Source organism: Cervus elaphus, chromosome 5, assembly GCF_910594005.1.
Source record: "Cervus elaphus chromosome 5, mCerEla1.1, whole genome shotgun sequence".
NCBI lineage: Eukaryota > Metazoa > Chordata > Mammalia > Artiodactyla > Cervidae > Cervus > Cervus elaphus.
In genome coordinates, this window is record NC_057819.1 from 127,818,799 (window position 1) to 127,834,500 (window position 15,702).

The 15,702-nt window shown below is 45.4% G+C and overlaps 1 protein-coding gene across 1 annotated transcript in view; it reads left to right on the forward strand.

The window, feature by feature from the left end:
* Window positions 1-921: 921 nt before the first annotated feature.
* The window catches only part of GRB2 (growth factor receptor bound protein 2), a 64,252-nt gene continuing 49,471 nt past the window's right edge, over window positions 922-15,702 (forward strand). Inside the window, exons 1-2 of the mRNA XM_043905591.1 lie at window positions 922-1,124; window positions 9,572-9,787. Coding sequence (XP_043761526.1) covers window positions 9,710-9,787 — 78 coding nt within the window. The 5' untranslated portion in view covers window positions 922-1,124; window positions 9,572-9,709. The remainder of the gene's footprint in view (window positions 1,125-9,571; window positions 9,788-15,702) is intronic.

A 15,702-nucleotide genomic window follows, 5' to 3' on the forward strand; every position in this document is an offset into this window, starting at 1 on the left:
ACTCCCACACATCCTGGAAGACTCGGCTCAGACATCACCTTCTCTGGGAAGGCTTTTCTGAGATGGGCAAAGCAGTGACCCCTCTCTCCCATCTTTTTAACTTCCTCAGCGTTACTCCAAATAATTCTAACAGTATTTGTGGTATTATTTGTTTCTTTTTCTTCCACTCCTCTACACCCTGGATTCCTTGAGGGCAAGGATTTCTGTTCATTGTTGTACCTTCTATAGTTAGCAGAGCGCTTAGCATGTATTAAGCACTTGATTCAACAGATGAACGAATATGTTAATTCATCTCATACTGCAGAGTTTGATGTGAAGTGAAAGTCGCTCAGTTGTGTCCGACTCTTTGCGACACCATGGACTGTATAGTCCATTCTCCAGGCCAGAATACTGGAATGAGTAGCCTTACCCCTTCTCCAGGAGATCTTCCCAACCCAGCGATCGAACCCTGGTCTCCCGCATTGCGGGCGGATTCTTTACCAGCTGAGCCACCAGCGAAGCCCAAGCATACTGGAGAATTTGTTTGGACCAAATTCTCAAATATTTGAAGATTAGGTCCTCTATTTTGTGTGCTTCACGCTGGAGATTCCTCCTTCCTCCCCCCCCCCCCCCCCCCCCGCCAAATTGCCTCGGTTTGGTGGAAGGGGAAAGGAAGCGATCAGGACGTGGAGAAGAGTCGTTTCTCCGAGTGAGCGCTAATTTACCCGCTCTGGCACCGCAAGGGTTACAAACACCCGGGGTGGGGGGGTGGAGCCCGGCCGGTGCCACCTGCTGCGGGGCGGCCCGGCGCCTGCGCCCTGGCCGGTCGCCGGTCTACCTGCGGGGGCCTGGCGGGGGTGGGGCGCTTGCGCTCTGGGCCTTTTCCGCCGGGGGAAGTCTCGCGGGGGTGCGGCGGGGCGGGGTCGCGCGCTCAAGTTCTCGCGGGACCCCGACGAGGAGCGGAAGTTAGGCGGCTGTGCTGCTTCAGCGACCGGACGGCGGCGGCGGCGACGACGACGGCGAGGACTGTGGCGGTGACGGCGGCGGGGACAGGCACTGCCCTCTGGGAGCCGCAGCGGGGTCGGCGGCCGCTCGCACCGCTGCGGAGGGGCCAGCCGGGCCAGAAGCCGAGGAGCTGCGCCACGGTGAGCGCGGCCGGCGGCGGCGCGGCTGCCCCGGTGCCCCTTCCTCCCCCTCCGGTAGCGGGAGTTGGCCCGGGTTCGGGGGGGTGGCCCGGGCCTGGCGAACCGGGGGCTGCCGGGCCTGGAGGTCGGGAGAGCGGAACCCCCGGGCTCGGGGCTCCACGTTTCCTCTTTTGGGGCGCTTCCTTTCTGGGCACCGTTCCTCCCCTCACCCTGGACAGAGCCCCGGACCGCGGCGCAGGAGGCCGGGGTGGGTGGGTTCCTAATTGAATTTCATGCCTTTTCCTTGAGGGTTTTGCGCCGCAGGGGCCCGGGGAGAAGAAGCCCCAGAGCACCGGGCGCTCATTCCGTGAGTCAGTCTGACTCGGCACCGGGAGGCGGGGGGTTTCGCGGCGGTTGCGAACGTGGTAATTGATGCTTCTTCGACTTGCTCGGCCACCACGTCACCATCTCCGGGTGTTTGGGGGCCGAATTTTGGGAGAAAACCCACCACTCCTATTAAATCTATGAGTGAGGACGTTTGCTACCGGAGCCGGTCGAAATGGCTTTGTTTCTGTCGCGTTTTGCTTTTTTTTTTTTTTTGGCGGCGGAGGGGGGGGCACTACTCTTTGAAAAAACATTTGTCAAGAGAAACAAGCAGCAGTTGACTGGAATGCTTCGGGGAGAGAGGGGAGGGAATCCCTGGTATTTTTCATTTTGCAGCGCTCTCCGTGTATCTGATGGTAACCCTGTGAGTTACAGCTTCTTTAGGGAGTTAAGCCTAGGTTGGCTTCAGGTACAGTAACAGTATAATTTGCAGGGGAGCCCAGGTGCCCTCGAAGTCTCTTTGGGTACTATTGATTCTCGGAAAAAGTGGGGAGGACATGTGAGAGAAACTAGCATTAGTCTCCTTGGCTTTCTAGGGTCTCTTTCGCTTCCGTGCTACCCAGTTGTCTTCTCGTTCTATTTCTCTCTTTCCACTGCGGACACTAAATGCTTACTCGTATAATGCAAGTCACTTGCCCCCTCCCCCCGTTTTTTTCTTATCTACTTCCCCTTCCTCCTTATTGTCCCCTCTCTGGTACAGTTTTTTGAGGTTTTGGGCTCTTTGGCATAATTCGTTTTCTCCCTCATTTAAGACCCCGTTTCTCTCCCGGGAAGATGCCCTCTTTCTTGGTTTATCCTTTACTTTGGAGCGTTCACTGTGTTCCTTCAGTCAGCCAGAAGGGTTGCTAGAGAGCCGTGCGAGACCTAAGTTCTCCCCACTGGGAACTGGGAGGCTCAAAGGATTGAATTCAGCCATAAGTAATCAATACTGTCACTAGGTCGTAAGTGTAGCTTGCTTGTGTTTTTATGTTTTAGTTGTTTTCTTCGCGTTTGGATCACGGTTTTCTGCCTGCTCACGCTTCTCTTCCTATGCCTCTCACGTTACTGAAGGAGATTGGGTCACTTTGGGGCTTATATTGGCTTGTAGTCGGGGTGATGAATGTTCAAAACGAAAACCAACGATAGCCCTGTATTACAGTAGAATTAAGATAGCCTGATACAGTTAAGGGAATAAAACTTATTTAGACCATTGATGAATTAATTAAAAGCTTGTTGGTGGTAATAGTACTAATTTGTTCCTTACCAGGCTTCTGAGATCAGGTGTCTTTTCCTGCACCTGTTATAATCAGCCCTCTTTGTTTTTTGTTTTTTGTTTTTTTGGTTTGTTTTTTTTTCCAGAAAGAAATAACTTTGTTCTGTTACTCCTTCCTTTGTTCAAAATTTTCTGAATCCCAAAATTAAAAAAGGTTAATTCTTGTAATCAACTTTCTTTGATACTAAAAGCAGGCCCTGAAATGCTTGAGGCAGTGTACTTACTCAGCCAGTGTATACAGATTGGAGGGACTGCTAGGTTTGTGTTTTGTTTTGTTTTGTTTTTCTTTTTTGACTGCTGGGTTTGAAATACTGCTAGTCAATGGCACTTACAGACTTTTCTCCTTGATTCCTGTTATCGTGTTGCATGTTGTGCAGAAACAGCTCTAATTGTTACTTAGAACAGAAGAGGAGTAGATTTTGGAGAAATGAAGTAATATGGAGTAGAGAGACCCATTCTGTCCATCCTGAGAAAAACTAATAGTTACTTGCTTAATTCAGAGGAACTTTCTGGCAGTCTTGAATTCCACTGAGAGCCTTTGGTTCTGTTTGTCAAAATTGGCTTTTTCCCAGTTGTGCCAAGTGAATATGTTTTCACTCTATGCAAAGACATGGTAGTGCATGGTCTGAGCTGCAAAGTTTAAAATCTGGTCTAGAACCCCTTACAGTACAGCCTTGTTTTTTTTTTTCTTCTTTAATTAGCATGCATAAGAGTTACCTGTGGGACTTCCCTTGTGGTCCAGTGGTTAAGGCTCTGAACTTCCGCTTCGGGGGGGCGAGGGTTCCATCCCTGGTGGGGGAACTAAGATCTCACTTGACGTGGCGAGGCCAAAACAAAAAACATTACCTGTGAATCTTATTTAAAATTAGGTTCCGGGGCTCAGGTCACACTACATTGCAGAACTCCAGAAGGTGCCTCACAGTGAAGCAGTCCCTGAATGGGCTGATTCTGATGTAACTCGTCCAAGGGCCAAAACTGTTGTTACAGGATGCATCTGTAAATTCCTGAGACTGCAATGTGACTTTAAATTACTCAACTTAAAATTACACTTTATGTAGAGAGAAAACAATTAAAAGCCTAACAGAATAAGTGACTATATATGTGATCAGTTTTACATGTGTGAATATTTGTCATTGTTATGACTTGGATTTGGGGCTTGCCTGGTGGCTCAGCTGATAAAGAATCTGCCTGCAATGCAGGAGGCCCTGGTTCGATTCCTGGTTCGATTCCTGGCTTGGGAGGATCTGCTGGAGAAGGGGTAGGCTACCCACTGCTGTATTCTTAGGATTCCCTGCTGGTTCATCTGGTAAAGAATCCACCTGCAATGCAGGAGACCCCTGTTTGATTCCTGGGTCCGGACGATCCCCTGGAGAAGGGAAGGGCTATCCACTTCAGTATTCTAGCCTGGAGCATTCCATGGACTATAGGCCATGGGCTCTCAAAGAGTCGGACACCACTGAGTGACTTTCACTTTCAGGACTTGGATTTGGAGCTGTTTAAGTTTATATTTACTGGTCAGTGTGCTTAATTGCATCCAACTCTTTTGTGACACCATAGGCTGTAGTCCACCAGGCTCCTCTGTCAGTGGGATTTCCCAGGCAAGAATACTGGAGTGGGTTGCCATTTCCTCCTCCAGGGGACCTTCCTGACTCAGGGATTGAACCCACGTCTCCTGCGTTGCGTCTCCTGTGTTGTAGGCCAATTCTTTACCACTGAGCCACCAGGGAAACCTGTATTTAATGGGACCGTTAATTTGCCTCCCAGAGCGTTCTCCTGAGTCTGTGTGCAGGTGGAACTCTAGATTTACTGAAAACACGTGGACCAGTGTTTGAAGCAGGACCAGTGATGCTGGTTAATACCGCTTAGCGATTTACACCAGCGACTCAGCCTTCACAGGTATTTTAATTAGCAAAATGACTTTATAAGGTGTAGGTGCTGTGATTTTCCTCATTTTCCAGCTGAGGGACACTAGGAATTAAAGAATGTGAGTTATTTCTCCAGTGATTGCCCACCCAGTTAACAAGTGGTAAAGTGATAACTGAATCCCGGTCTAACTCTAGAGCATCAGTAAGGTTTTGGGTTTTATTCTTTCTAACTATAATAGCAATACATGCTTATGGTAAAAACAATGAAAGTACAGTTGAGGCATGTGGTACAGCAAGTAAAAATATTCTGTGGTCTCACTTCCAGAGATAATCATTGTTAACCTTTAAAATTTTTTAATAACACACTGATATATATTGTTTTATAGAAATGGAATAATTTTTCTGTACTTTAAAGACTTGATCATATGTCTTGGTGCTTATACAGAAAAGTATTTCTTAGCTTCATGGATATTGATCAGGGATAGATGTATTTTGCACACGGTATTTGTGTCACTTTTAGTGATATAAATCTGGAACATGATATTGCTTGTCCAAGGAAGGATAGGTGTCTCAAAATTATCAATAGATGCTGTAAAATTACTCTCCAAAAAGACTGAACTGATTAATTCCCTGCTAGAGTGTGGACTGTAACGGTTTTAATAATTTGAATCCAGTTCCAAGCATATTGTTAGGTATATAGTAACTCTTCAAAATGTTAAATTAATAAGCATTGGATAAAGAGTCTGAGAATAGTATTGCAGAGACTGGATAAATCTTTAAAAATTTGACAATTAGTAGGTGAAAGAAATCTCACTGTTTAATTTGCTGGCGTCTTTTTTGGGGGGTGGGGTGTGGTGGTGTTTTTGTTTGTTTTATGCCATGCAGCTTGGGAGATATCAGCTCCCTGACCAGGGTTTGAACCTGGGCCGTGGCTGTGAAGGCCCTAATTTGCCATTTGTAGTAATGAAGCTAAACAGCTGCCGTGTTTTAAGTCGAGTCCATTTTAAGTTATTTTTGAATGACTTAATGTCAGTCTCTATGGAGATGTCAGCTCCGGGAGTTGGTGATGGACAGGGAAACCTGGTGTGCTGCAGTCCATTGGGTTGCAAAGAGTCAGATATGACTGAGCAACTGAACTGAATGTCAGTCTCTATCCAGAGCGCTTCATGTATGTATACTATCTATATTATCTAATTTAATGCTTAGTGAATCAGTAGGTGATATTATCCCCATCTTTACAGAAGAGAAAACTGAGGCTTGTTTAAAAGGCTTGTTCACAATTACAGCTGATATGCATCAGGGTCAGTACTTGAACCCGGGGTCAGCCTGCCGTTACAAACCATGCAGGCTTAACACTAAGCTGTATTGGTCCAGTGTCCTGTATTTTATTTTCTGTAAATTTTGGGAAGGGGAGAGTTGCATAGAGAAAATAAAATCCTATGAATACCTGTGTGTTGCTCAGTCATGTCTGACTTTTTGCAACCCGAGGGACTGTAGCTTGCCTGGCTCCGCTGTCCTTGAGTTTTCCCAGGTAAGAATACTGGAATGGATTGCCATCTTCTCCAGGGGATCTTCCTGACCTAGGGATCGATCCCAAGTCTCTTGCATCGGCAGGTAGATTCTTTACCACTGTACCACCTGGGAAGCCCACAGATACCTTTAGGAGACTGCCTTTTAGGAGACAGTGCACATCGCTTTAAATGAACAACTCAAACTGCACTCGCCGTGTTAACATTGCTTGCGATGGCCTGCAGGGTGTGGGCTGGTTCCAGTTCAGACACACTCTCATCAGGCTTCAGTGTTCCTCTACTCCCAGTCCATTTTCTTCGGGAATCAGCAGCAACGTCCACTCTTAAAGTCATTATACATTGTGTGTACTTTTAGATTTCTTTCTTTTTAGGTAATTAGTGTGGCATACGTGATAGAATTTGTTTCTGTCTTTAGTGAAACACACCTTTTTGAATTTCTGTAGTCTGGGTGCTTTTCTGTGGCTAGCCTAACGAGCTGACCTCTCGTTTCCTCTGTGAGACACTAATTTTTACTTGGCACAGCCACAGAGCTACTGATTGGTTTCATTTCTATTCACCTGTATCTTACAAAGCAGTTGTTGCTTGAAATGCAGTTTTCAGGAGTGTTAGTCTGTTTAAGCTTTCTCTAGAAAACCGAGGTAGAAAGTTGAGTAACAGGAAAGCATATGTTGAAAACCGTCTTGATTTCTATGGTCTGGCTGTTTGGTCACACTGCAGTTGTCTGGAATCCTGAATGACGAAGTTTATGCCCCGTGACTCGTAATACCTTGAGAGCCACAGTGCTTTGGGTTTCTGTCTGATTTCTGTTTTTCAAAAATGAAACTCTTCCAAAAAAAAAAAAAAGAAAGAAACTCTAGTTTTCTTTGATCTGCATAATTATCCTTCAGCTTCTCATCATTGCTACCTAGTCCCAACAATCAGACCTGGAGACCAGTGAAAATAACAGGTCAGGTCAGGGTATGGAAAATTTTGATAGGCGTGTAGCAGAGATTTTTTGGGAGAAGCTGTAAAAAAACTTTTAAAAATATGTATACACTGGAAAGTAGGCAGAAAAAGGAGAAAGTTGTTAATGCCGGGAAAACTGAAAGATTGTACCAGAAAGGAAGACTGGTTATCATACGTTATTTAAGTCACTAGTGAACAATATTTCCTAGTGTAATAGTATGAAAAAGCGTTAGTTGCTCAGTCGTGTCCGACTCTTTGCCACCCTGTGGATTGTAGCCTGCCAGGCTCCTCTGTTCATGTGATTCTCCAGGCAAGAATACTCGAGTGGGTTGCCAACTGCTTAAACCAAAATGTGTGGCGTTATAGGGATGGGCTGTTTAGTCGCTCAGTCGTGTCTGACCCTTTGCGACCCCGTGAACTGAAGCCCACTAGGCTCCTCTGTCTGTGGGATTCTCTAGGCCAGAGTACTAGAGTGGGTTGCCATTTCCTACTCGAGGGGATCCTCCTGACCCAGGGATGGAACTGATATCTCCTACTCAGCACAAATTCTTCACCACTGAACCACCTGGGAAGCCATAGGGATGGGGCAAGGTGAAATTGGCAGGGGTGAAACAGTTGAGTCCTTGTCTTTTAGGTGACAGGTGATGGCTGGAAAAAACTAAGAAACAGCAGCAGAAGCATGTTATTTAGAAATATTGTTAGTAAAGTTAAAGAGAAAGCTATAACCAAAATTGAGGGTGATTGCTTTTGGTTGGTGGGTAGGTAACTTGTTTTTTTATAAGCCTTTTATTTACCCTGAGTTTTAAAATTACGTATATGGATTCATTTCATAAAAAAGTAACTATGGTGAGTGTAAGTAAAGGGTGTTTAAGGACACACAAATACTCTGAGACTAGTGTTCATTTTTATATATATATATATATTTGCTGGGACTCTTTCTTTGCTTTCCCCTCTTAGAGCCAGCACAGCATAATATATCCTAGGTATGGCCTGACAGAATGAATAAACATGGGTTTAGTTTATTAGTTTACCTGCAGTGGAATGTTTGGCCTTCAGAATTCGACTGAAGGACTTTTGTTGCCTGTTGAGTCTTTCCTCCTTGGTAACACTTATTTCCCTGTAATCTTAATATTCCCAGCTGGTTTACGCCTCAGTCCTTTTGCAGCTATGCTTGATTAATGCCCCAATTGTTAACTTTAGAACAAAAGAATGATAATCACTCGTGCCCCTCAAATGAGTCCTCTGCTGGATGGTAATTATCCACCAAAGGGTGTCACTATAAATAATCTGTCCCCATTCTGCCAGGGTCATTGTTGTTTTCTGCTTTTATTTAGCCTGTATGAAAACAGTGACTGGCCAAACAAGAATGGGGCTTCGTTTTCCTTTAGTTGTGCAAAGGCCAAGGCTGTGTTTCAAATTCAGGGCTCCAAACTCTTCACTCCTCTGCAGTGATTGTACTGCCCAGGTTCCTTCCCCATCACCTGGACATGACCCAAGGGTTATTACAGAGTCTTTGCCTGCAAGATTCAGTTTGGATCAGTTTAGTACGCCCCTGGCTCCGAGAAAAGCAGCTGTTCTCAGGGTAACTGTGTGAGGCTTCTGTTCGGCCTTTTGGCACCATTTCCTAGGCAAGATATCTGGCAGCTCAGATTCTGAAAAAGGGATTGCTTTCAAGTGTATCAGGACTTAACTGTGCTCCTTAGGCTAGTTAGGAATGAGTCGGAGGCTGCCTCTGGAATGCTGAGCCTTGGACGGTTGTTTCAAGGGCTGTTGGGGCCCCTGAAGTCTTGGGGGGTCTTGGTAGGGGAGCCCTGTGCAGGAGTCTGTCTCCGCCCTCCAGAGATTCTGAGCTTCGTCTCCTTTCTCTGGTCACCTGAGCTTGCCCATCGCGGATGCCGAGTGGAGAGCAGCCAACTGAATAAAAAAGTAGTTCGCAGGGTCATGCTCCCACTTTCTAGGGGAGACGGAGGTTTAGTTTCAGAGAACAGTTAAAGCAGCCCGGGACCAAACCCACATTGCTGCCTTTTGACTGTGGAGAAGGGGACCCAGCTTTTTCAAAAAACCAGATCGGTTGGTAGGAGAAAGGAGGGAAGGAGCCTGTATCACTGAGAAGAGTAGGGGGCCATCCCCTGGGGCAGGCCTTTCTTTCTGTGGACTGCATTTCGTGCGCGGAGAGCAGCGTGAGGGTCGAGGGAGGAAAGGCGGAGACCACCGGGACTCCAGCCGGTTCCTGCACACCCAGCGGGAGGAAAGAGGAAGTGTGATCGGGAAGGGCCCGAGCCGCTGCCGCCATTGGCCGGCAGGCCTGTCAGTCGCCTGGGGGCTGAGGCTGAAAAGAGGAAGAAGGAGCTCGGGGCTCCTGCCTGGAAGGGAGGGCGGAGGGCTGAGCCCGGCTGAGCCAGGGGGCGTGGGGGCTGGGACAGCAGGCCAACGGGCAGGGCGGGGCTGCCTTCGATCGGGCCACTTCTCTCATTCTGCACTCTCCTGATTCAGGGTGGCATTGTGTGTCCCGGCGTGCGGGAGCCAGTCCCCGAAGAGAGGCGAGGCTGAGCCCAGAGCGCTGGGTCGCTTCAGCAGGGAAGACTCCCTTCCCCCCCGCTCCAGGCTGCTGAGCCCTGAGCCCCGCTCAGAATGGAAGCCATCGCCAAATATGACTTCAAAGCCACCGCAGACGACGAGCTGAGCTTCAAAAGGGGGGACATCCTCAAGGTGAGTGCTGACGCCCAGCAGCCGCTCCGTGTGCTCACCTGCCTTCTTTTGCCCTGATAACACACAAAGAAGCTGTGCGTGTCCTTGTTTCGTCGCCCACTTTAACATTACCACGCTGGGTGATTTGGAAAGCTAGACACCTGGTGGAATATCAAATATGACTTAAGATGGTTGGGGTGATGTACGATCTTTAACTGCCTTTGTGTGAATGCCTCAAGTATTTATACTTGCTTGTTGATATTGGTAGTTCATGTAGAGTTTTTTTTTGTTGTTTTTTGTTTTTTTTTAAGAAGGATTTGTGAAAAGCAGTCAATTAGTCTTATTTTACTTACTCAAAAGATTTTTGCATTCTGGAATGTGATCCTAGTAGGTTAGAAATGAATTTACCCTAGTGTAGAGGGGTGGTTGGAAGTACATGGCAAAACTTACTGAAGAACCTCGGTGTATTCTTACTCTTTGTGAAACAGCTAATGGAGTTCTAAATAACAAGGTTCAACTTGCTGTTGTACAAGTCAGATTTCGATTTTCTTGAAAGAAACTTGAGCAGTGACTCCATATTAGACTCCTAATTGCACGAAAGAAACCTGCTGACAGTTTAAAAATAAGCTTCTTTACAGCTTGCAGCTCATTTTGATTCGTCTTCCACCTGGCGCGTGTTAATCAGGGCAGCATGGCCAGTGGCTTGCCCTTTTGGACAGGTAGTTTATTTTTACACGGGTGGGTGTTATCGAATAGTGCATCAACCCTGGGAAGAACCTGGAGCTTAATATTTGAGTCTTCACTGTGTCTCCAGTTTTGACTTTTTCCTGCTGAACCTCAATCACATGGTTGGAATTTGCCAACCAGTTGTTTATTACCATTGAATGAAATTATTAGCATTTTATAAAGAAGAAAGTGGGAATATAGAAATATGATTCTTTATCAAAGGACTAGTGACATGTTTTTAAGTTTTGTGGACCTGAGGAGAGTTATTCTCTCGCTCTAACTACTACTAGAGGCATAGAGTTGTGCTCTGAAGTTAGCTGCACGGTAGTTTTTCCTCATGTTAGAATTGTAGGTTTTACTTCATAGAAGGTGATAAAGAGCCTTTAAGGAGGAAACTGCATGTGTTCTTTTCAGCTCTTTTTGCGATGCCAAGCTTTTTGACAGTATTCTCAAAGTAAGCACAAAATTGTCAGAAAGCAGACAAAACCAGCTGAGTGAAGTACTATACATCGTCTCTTTCAATTTCTTTAGGTAGAAATCACCAAACTTAGACCCTAAATTATTCTATCATTGATGTACAGAGGAGATTGATGTTTTCCTAGGTGATTATATTTTCAGCAGATAACCTCCTGAAACCATAAGGATTGACTCTTCAAAGAGGAAGAAAAAAGACAAGTAGCCACATTTGTCACTTGTACAAAAATGCTTTGGGGTCAAGCTTCTGGGTTTTGTTTGTTTGTTTACTTAAATACAAATTAGAGTTTTTTGTTAAGCTTACCCTAGAAACTTGAAACTTGCACCTAGAAGGTCATATTTTTTCTTTAAGTCTATCCAGCTGCAATGCACATTTAGCACTGAAGCAACAGATCAAAACAAAACTGAGCTTGAGGTCTGTTTAGAGAATTTTTAGGTGAGAACTTTCCCTGTTGGTACTACCACTGAAGTTAGTCTTGGATCACGAGCATTTTGTAAGTTCTCCATCTTAAATCGGTAAACTTCTTGTTGTTCAGTCACTAAAGTTGTGTCTGACTCTGCGACCCCATGGACTGCAGCACGCCAGGCTTCCTTGTCTTCCGTATCTCCTGGAGTTTGCTCAAACTCATGTCCATTGAGTCGGTGATGCCATCTAATTATATCATCCTCTGTTGCCTCCTTCTCCTCTTGCCTTCAGTCTTTCCCAGCATCAGGGTCTTTTCCATCAGTCAGCTCTTCACATCAGGTGGCCAAAGTATTGGAGCTTCAGCATCAGTCCTTCCAGTGAATATTCAGGGTTGATTTCCTTTGGGATTGATTGGCTTGCTCTCCTTGCTGTCCAGTGACACTTGTTCAAACTTCTTGAACAAGTGTAATATCCTTTCCCATCCCACAATGAGGATGATACTGTAATTTTTTAATGAAATTTTTATGATGGAAGAGAAAGTGAATCAGAGTGCTCACATTTACTTTCAGAGTGTCTGGTGAGAGAGAAAATACATATGTTTGGTTCTTTCCAGTTTGGCAGATAACTGGCATATGAAGTCATAATGCCATTATTGCTTTTGAATGGTAGCCGTTAGCTGTTTGTTAGTAATCTTGTGGCTTTACTCCAAAAAAAAGTGACGATACAGTAGTTGCCCTTTGTCTCATAATTCTGTGAAACAGCTGAGTGAAGAGAAGGGACACTGCTTTGTCTTAAATGCTGTTATTTAAAAAATAATTTTCTTTTCTTATGATTATTCAGGGAGTAACTGGCTTCATTTGGGTGGCTGTGATTTGTTTTGCTAACTCTTTAGGTTGTTAGTTGTGAGCCAGATTATGGTTAGAAGTGGCTGGAAAGCATTGGCCAGATTCCCTCGATTGAAATAAGCATGTATTTTCTCTCTGTTGATAAGAGGGATACATACATATGGGCATTGAATACATTTTATTTGAAAATAATGAAATAGAAAGAGGCTCAGCCCTCTGCCTCTGGCTAGAGTTCCTGGTTAACTTTTGGTGGATGTTGATGCCTGTCCTCCAGCACACCACTTCCTTAATTTCTATCTGACTTGTACTTCCCTGAGAAAAGAGAACAAGTTAAAACAGCTTTTTGGAAGCCTTAAGGCTTCAATATATCTGCCTTTGTTAATTTCCCTCTTTAAAAAAGCTTACTTTTTCTTAAGGAGGGCCAGGGAGGGCACTGGGACGTACTGAATGGAGGAAGCTGCTCTTCTGCAGTTTCAGGCCTTACATAGCTGAAAGGAACCTAAATTTCGCCCCCATTGAAGGGCAGCCTTGGGATAGCCCCAGGGGTTCTCCACTGAGGCCCTGAATCCTCTGCGCTAGAGTACACAGAATGCTGAGCTTATCTGAAGTTGCATCTGCCTTCTAGTGGCTTTTCTGTACCTCTGCTTCAGATAGGAATTAAGAGACTGTTTTGAGTTCTCAAACCTGGGCTCATTGCATTCTTGAGCTGGATCCTCATTTTCTGTTGAGACAGACCTTTGACTCTTGAAGAATACCAGCGGTAGATCATCTCATGATCTTCTCTGTCTGGCACGGACCTCCTTTCCAGGTTCCTAAACTGCTTTAAAATTCCGTCTTGGAGTTCAGTGCTGGTCTTGGAGTTCAGTGCTGGTGGCCCTGTTTCACGCTTACATAGCGTCTCCATGAGCCACGTTCTGGGGTCCGTGGCCTTGAGAGTTGGGGGAGAAATAGATGTACTTTGTCCCTTCAGGAACTCTAAAATAAGAGAAATAAGGTAAGTATGTGAAACAGTGTGCAAGAGTGTGTAAAATTAGAGGATCTTCAGAACAGGAAGAGACTTCCGTGTTTTACAGGTGAGGAAATGGTGGCCCTGGAGGCTGATGTGTCACAGCTGTTAGTGCTGGTCTGGGGTTTGAGAGAATGCTGAAGCTGGGTCTCACACTTGAACTGCCAGTGTAACTTAGAGGAGAGAGCTGCTTGGAGGAGGCCTGACTTGCACTGTCCTTGTGTTGAGCAGGGGGAGGGGGAGCAGGACTGGTCTTGTTGTGTTTGAGACAGGAATGTTAGAATAAGGTGATAGTCTGTGACAGAATGGAAAATAAGATAGAATTGGAGCCAAGCAAGAAAAACTCAGTAAGAGTTTGATCTTGTCCTTAAGCCTCTGAAGGTTATTAGCTGTTGATGAAAGTATCCTCTGTGTAAATGTAATGATTTCTAGGAGTAGAGCCTGGAGTCCCAGCCTGGTGGGTCACAGTTATCAGGCTGTGAGATACGGACCTGCACAGGTCCTGGAGACTGGGAGTGGACAGGGGTGCTTTGAGGAAAAGGAAATATAATGGGATTATATAATGGGATTTCTGCCTGTCACCGGGGGCGGGGGGCATTTGAATGCATCTCCTGTGTAACTGAGAAAAGAATGTCCATTGAGTATGCTTCTGAGAACCCGGAATATGAACTACAGTTTGATTAATTACAGTTTTCACAACAGCTCGTAAGTCCTGAATTTGAGTACACAAGTCTCATTTCAGGTGTTTGAACATCATACCTAAAAACTAAGATAGGGTAGTTTTTTTTCCTTGAGTGTTTCAAAATGTGAGTATTGGTATAGTTTTTGAAGTATTTCTTTGCCTATTGATAAGAATTGTTACCCATCTTGTTAACTAAACTGAAAATGTTGCGTTTAACCCTTAAGAATGAGGACAGTTTGAGTTCTCTTAGAACAGTTTGTTTGCCTTTCATTGTATGTATTTCACCCTCTGCCATCTGAATGGACTATTTCTAAATAGGTGCTAAGAATGAACTTTCAGTTCCTATGCAGTGTTCCTTTTTGAGGGGACCCGGGCCCGGGGAGGTGGGGGAACTGGCTGAAGACCAGTCATCCCTGTTTGGAGAAAGAAATGTCTAAGGAAACGCATTGTTCCTTTGGGGTCTTCAGTTTTGACCGCCATGAGCCATTATAGTTAAGTCATCATTGAAGGTGACTTTTGACATCAATGAAGTAGCTCATCATTGAGCTCCTGTTGATGGGGCATTTAATATGTGCCTTAAAGTTATATGTGATTTCTGATTTGGGGCATCGAAATGTTGGCATTATTAGTGCCATCTCGTGGGTGCAGAAGCTAACTAACGGGCTCAGGTAAGAGGCAGAGCTGGGGATTGATCTTCAGCTGGTGACAGTACTCCCCCTACGGTATGTTACCGCCCCTGTTAACCATCAGGTGTGAGTGAACCAGAAATAGAAACTTCTCGGCAGTCCTGAACTGCTCACCTACCAGGCACGGACGGCTGTCTCATGGCACTGTTTATGCATAGTGACTTAATGGACATCCTACCTAAAGTAAGCTGAGGTTAATTATAAAAGGAAATGAGGTAGGGGGAACGGTCATTTCGCTTGTCCGGTGAGAAAAGATGATAAACACGGACCCACCCTCTCTTGGCGAGGGTATGGGGATATGGGTTTTGTCACCTCCCGCCAGTAGAGGTTTGTGTGAATATAGTTGGTTTTTCTGAACAGTGGCTTGGTGATTCGGGTTAGACCATAAAATGACCCAGCAATTCTACTTTTAAGAATTCAGTCTTAAGAAAATTCACACACATATTTATAAAAAGTGTAGATATAAGGATATTTATTTCAGTGAATCTATATACCACCTAGAAAAGAAATTTCTGCAATTCAATTATGAAATAGGATCATTTTTAAGATGCACTTCAGAGATATTAAAAGATGTAAAAAAAGGCATCTTCGAATCCATAGAATTACCTGTTAGGGGAAAAAACCTTACAAGAACTGATTATGGTGTCTGTAAAGTGGGCTTCCCAGGTGGCTCAGTGGTAAAGAATCTGCCTGCTGTGCAGAAGATGTGCGTTTGACCCCCTGGAGGAGGGAATGGCAACCCACTCCTGTATTCTTGCCTGGAAAATCCCATGGACCGAGGGGCCTGGTGGGTTACAGTCCATGGAGTTGCAAAGATAGACACAACTGAGCAACTAGAAAACAGCGCCTTTTTTGAGGAAAATGTTGGTCTTTTTGGCAGGTATGTCCTCTTTTCTGCCTCCTGGTGGGTGTGGAGTGAGACAGCTGTGGTAAGGTGCTCCAGGCCTGACTCGCCTTCGGATCCTGACTCTGCCACCGGCAGGTCCCGCCTTGTGGGCTTGGGAAGCTCTGCTTGGGCTCTGCCATCCTCAGAATGGGACCAATGGCATCTGCCTTCCCAGAGTCACAGTGACGATTCAAGAACTAATGCATTAGTGTGCTTCAGGCAGTG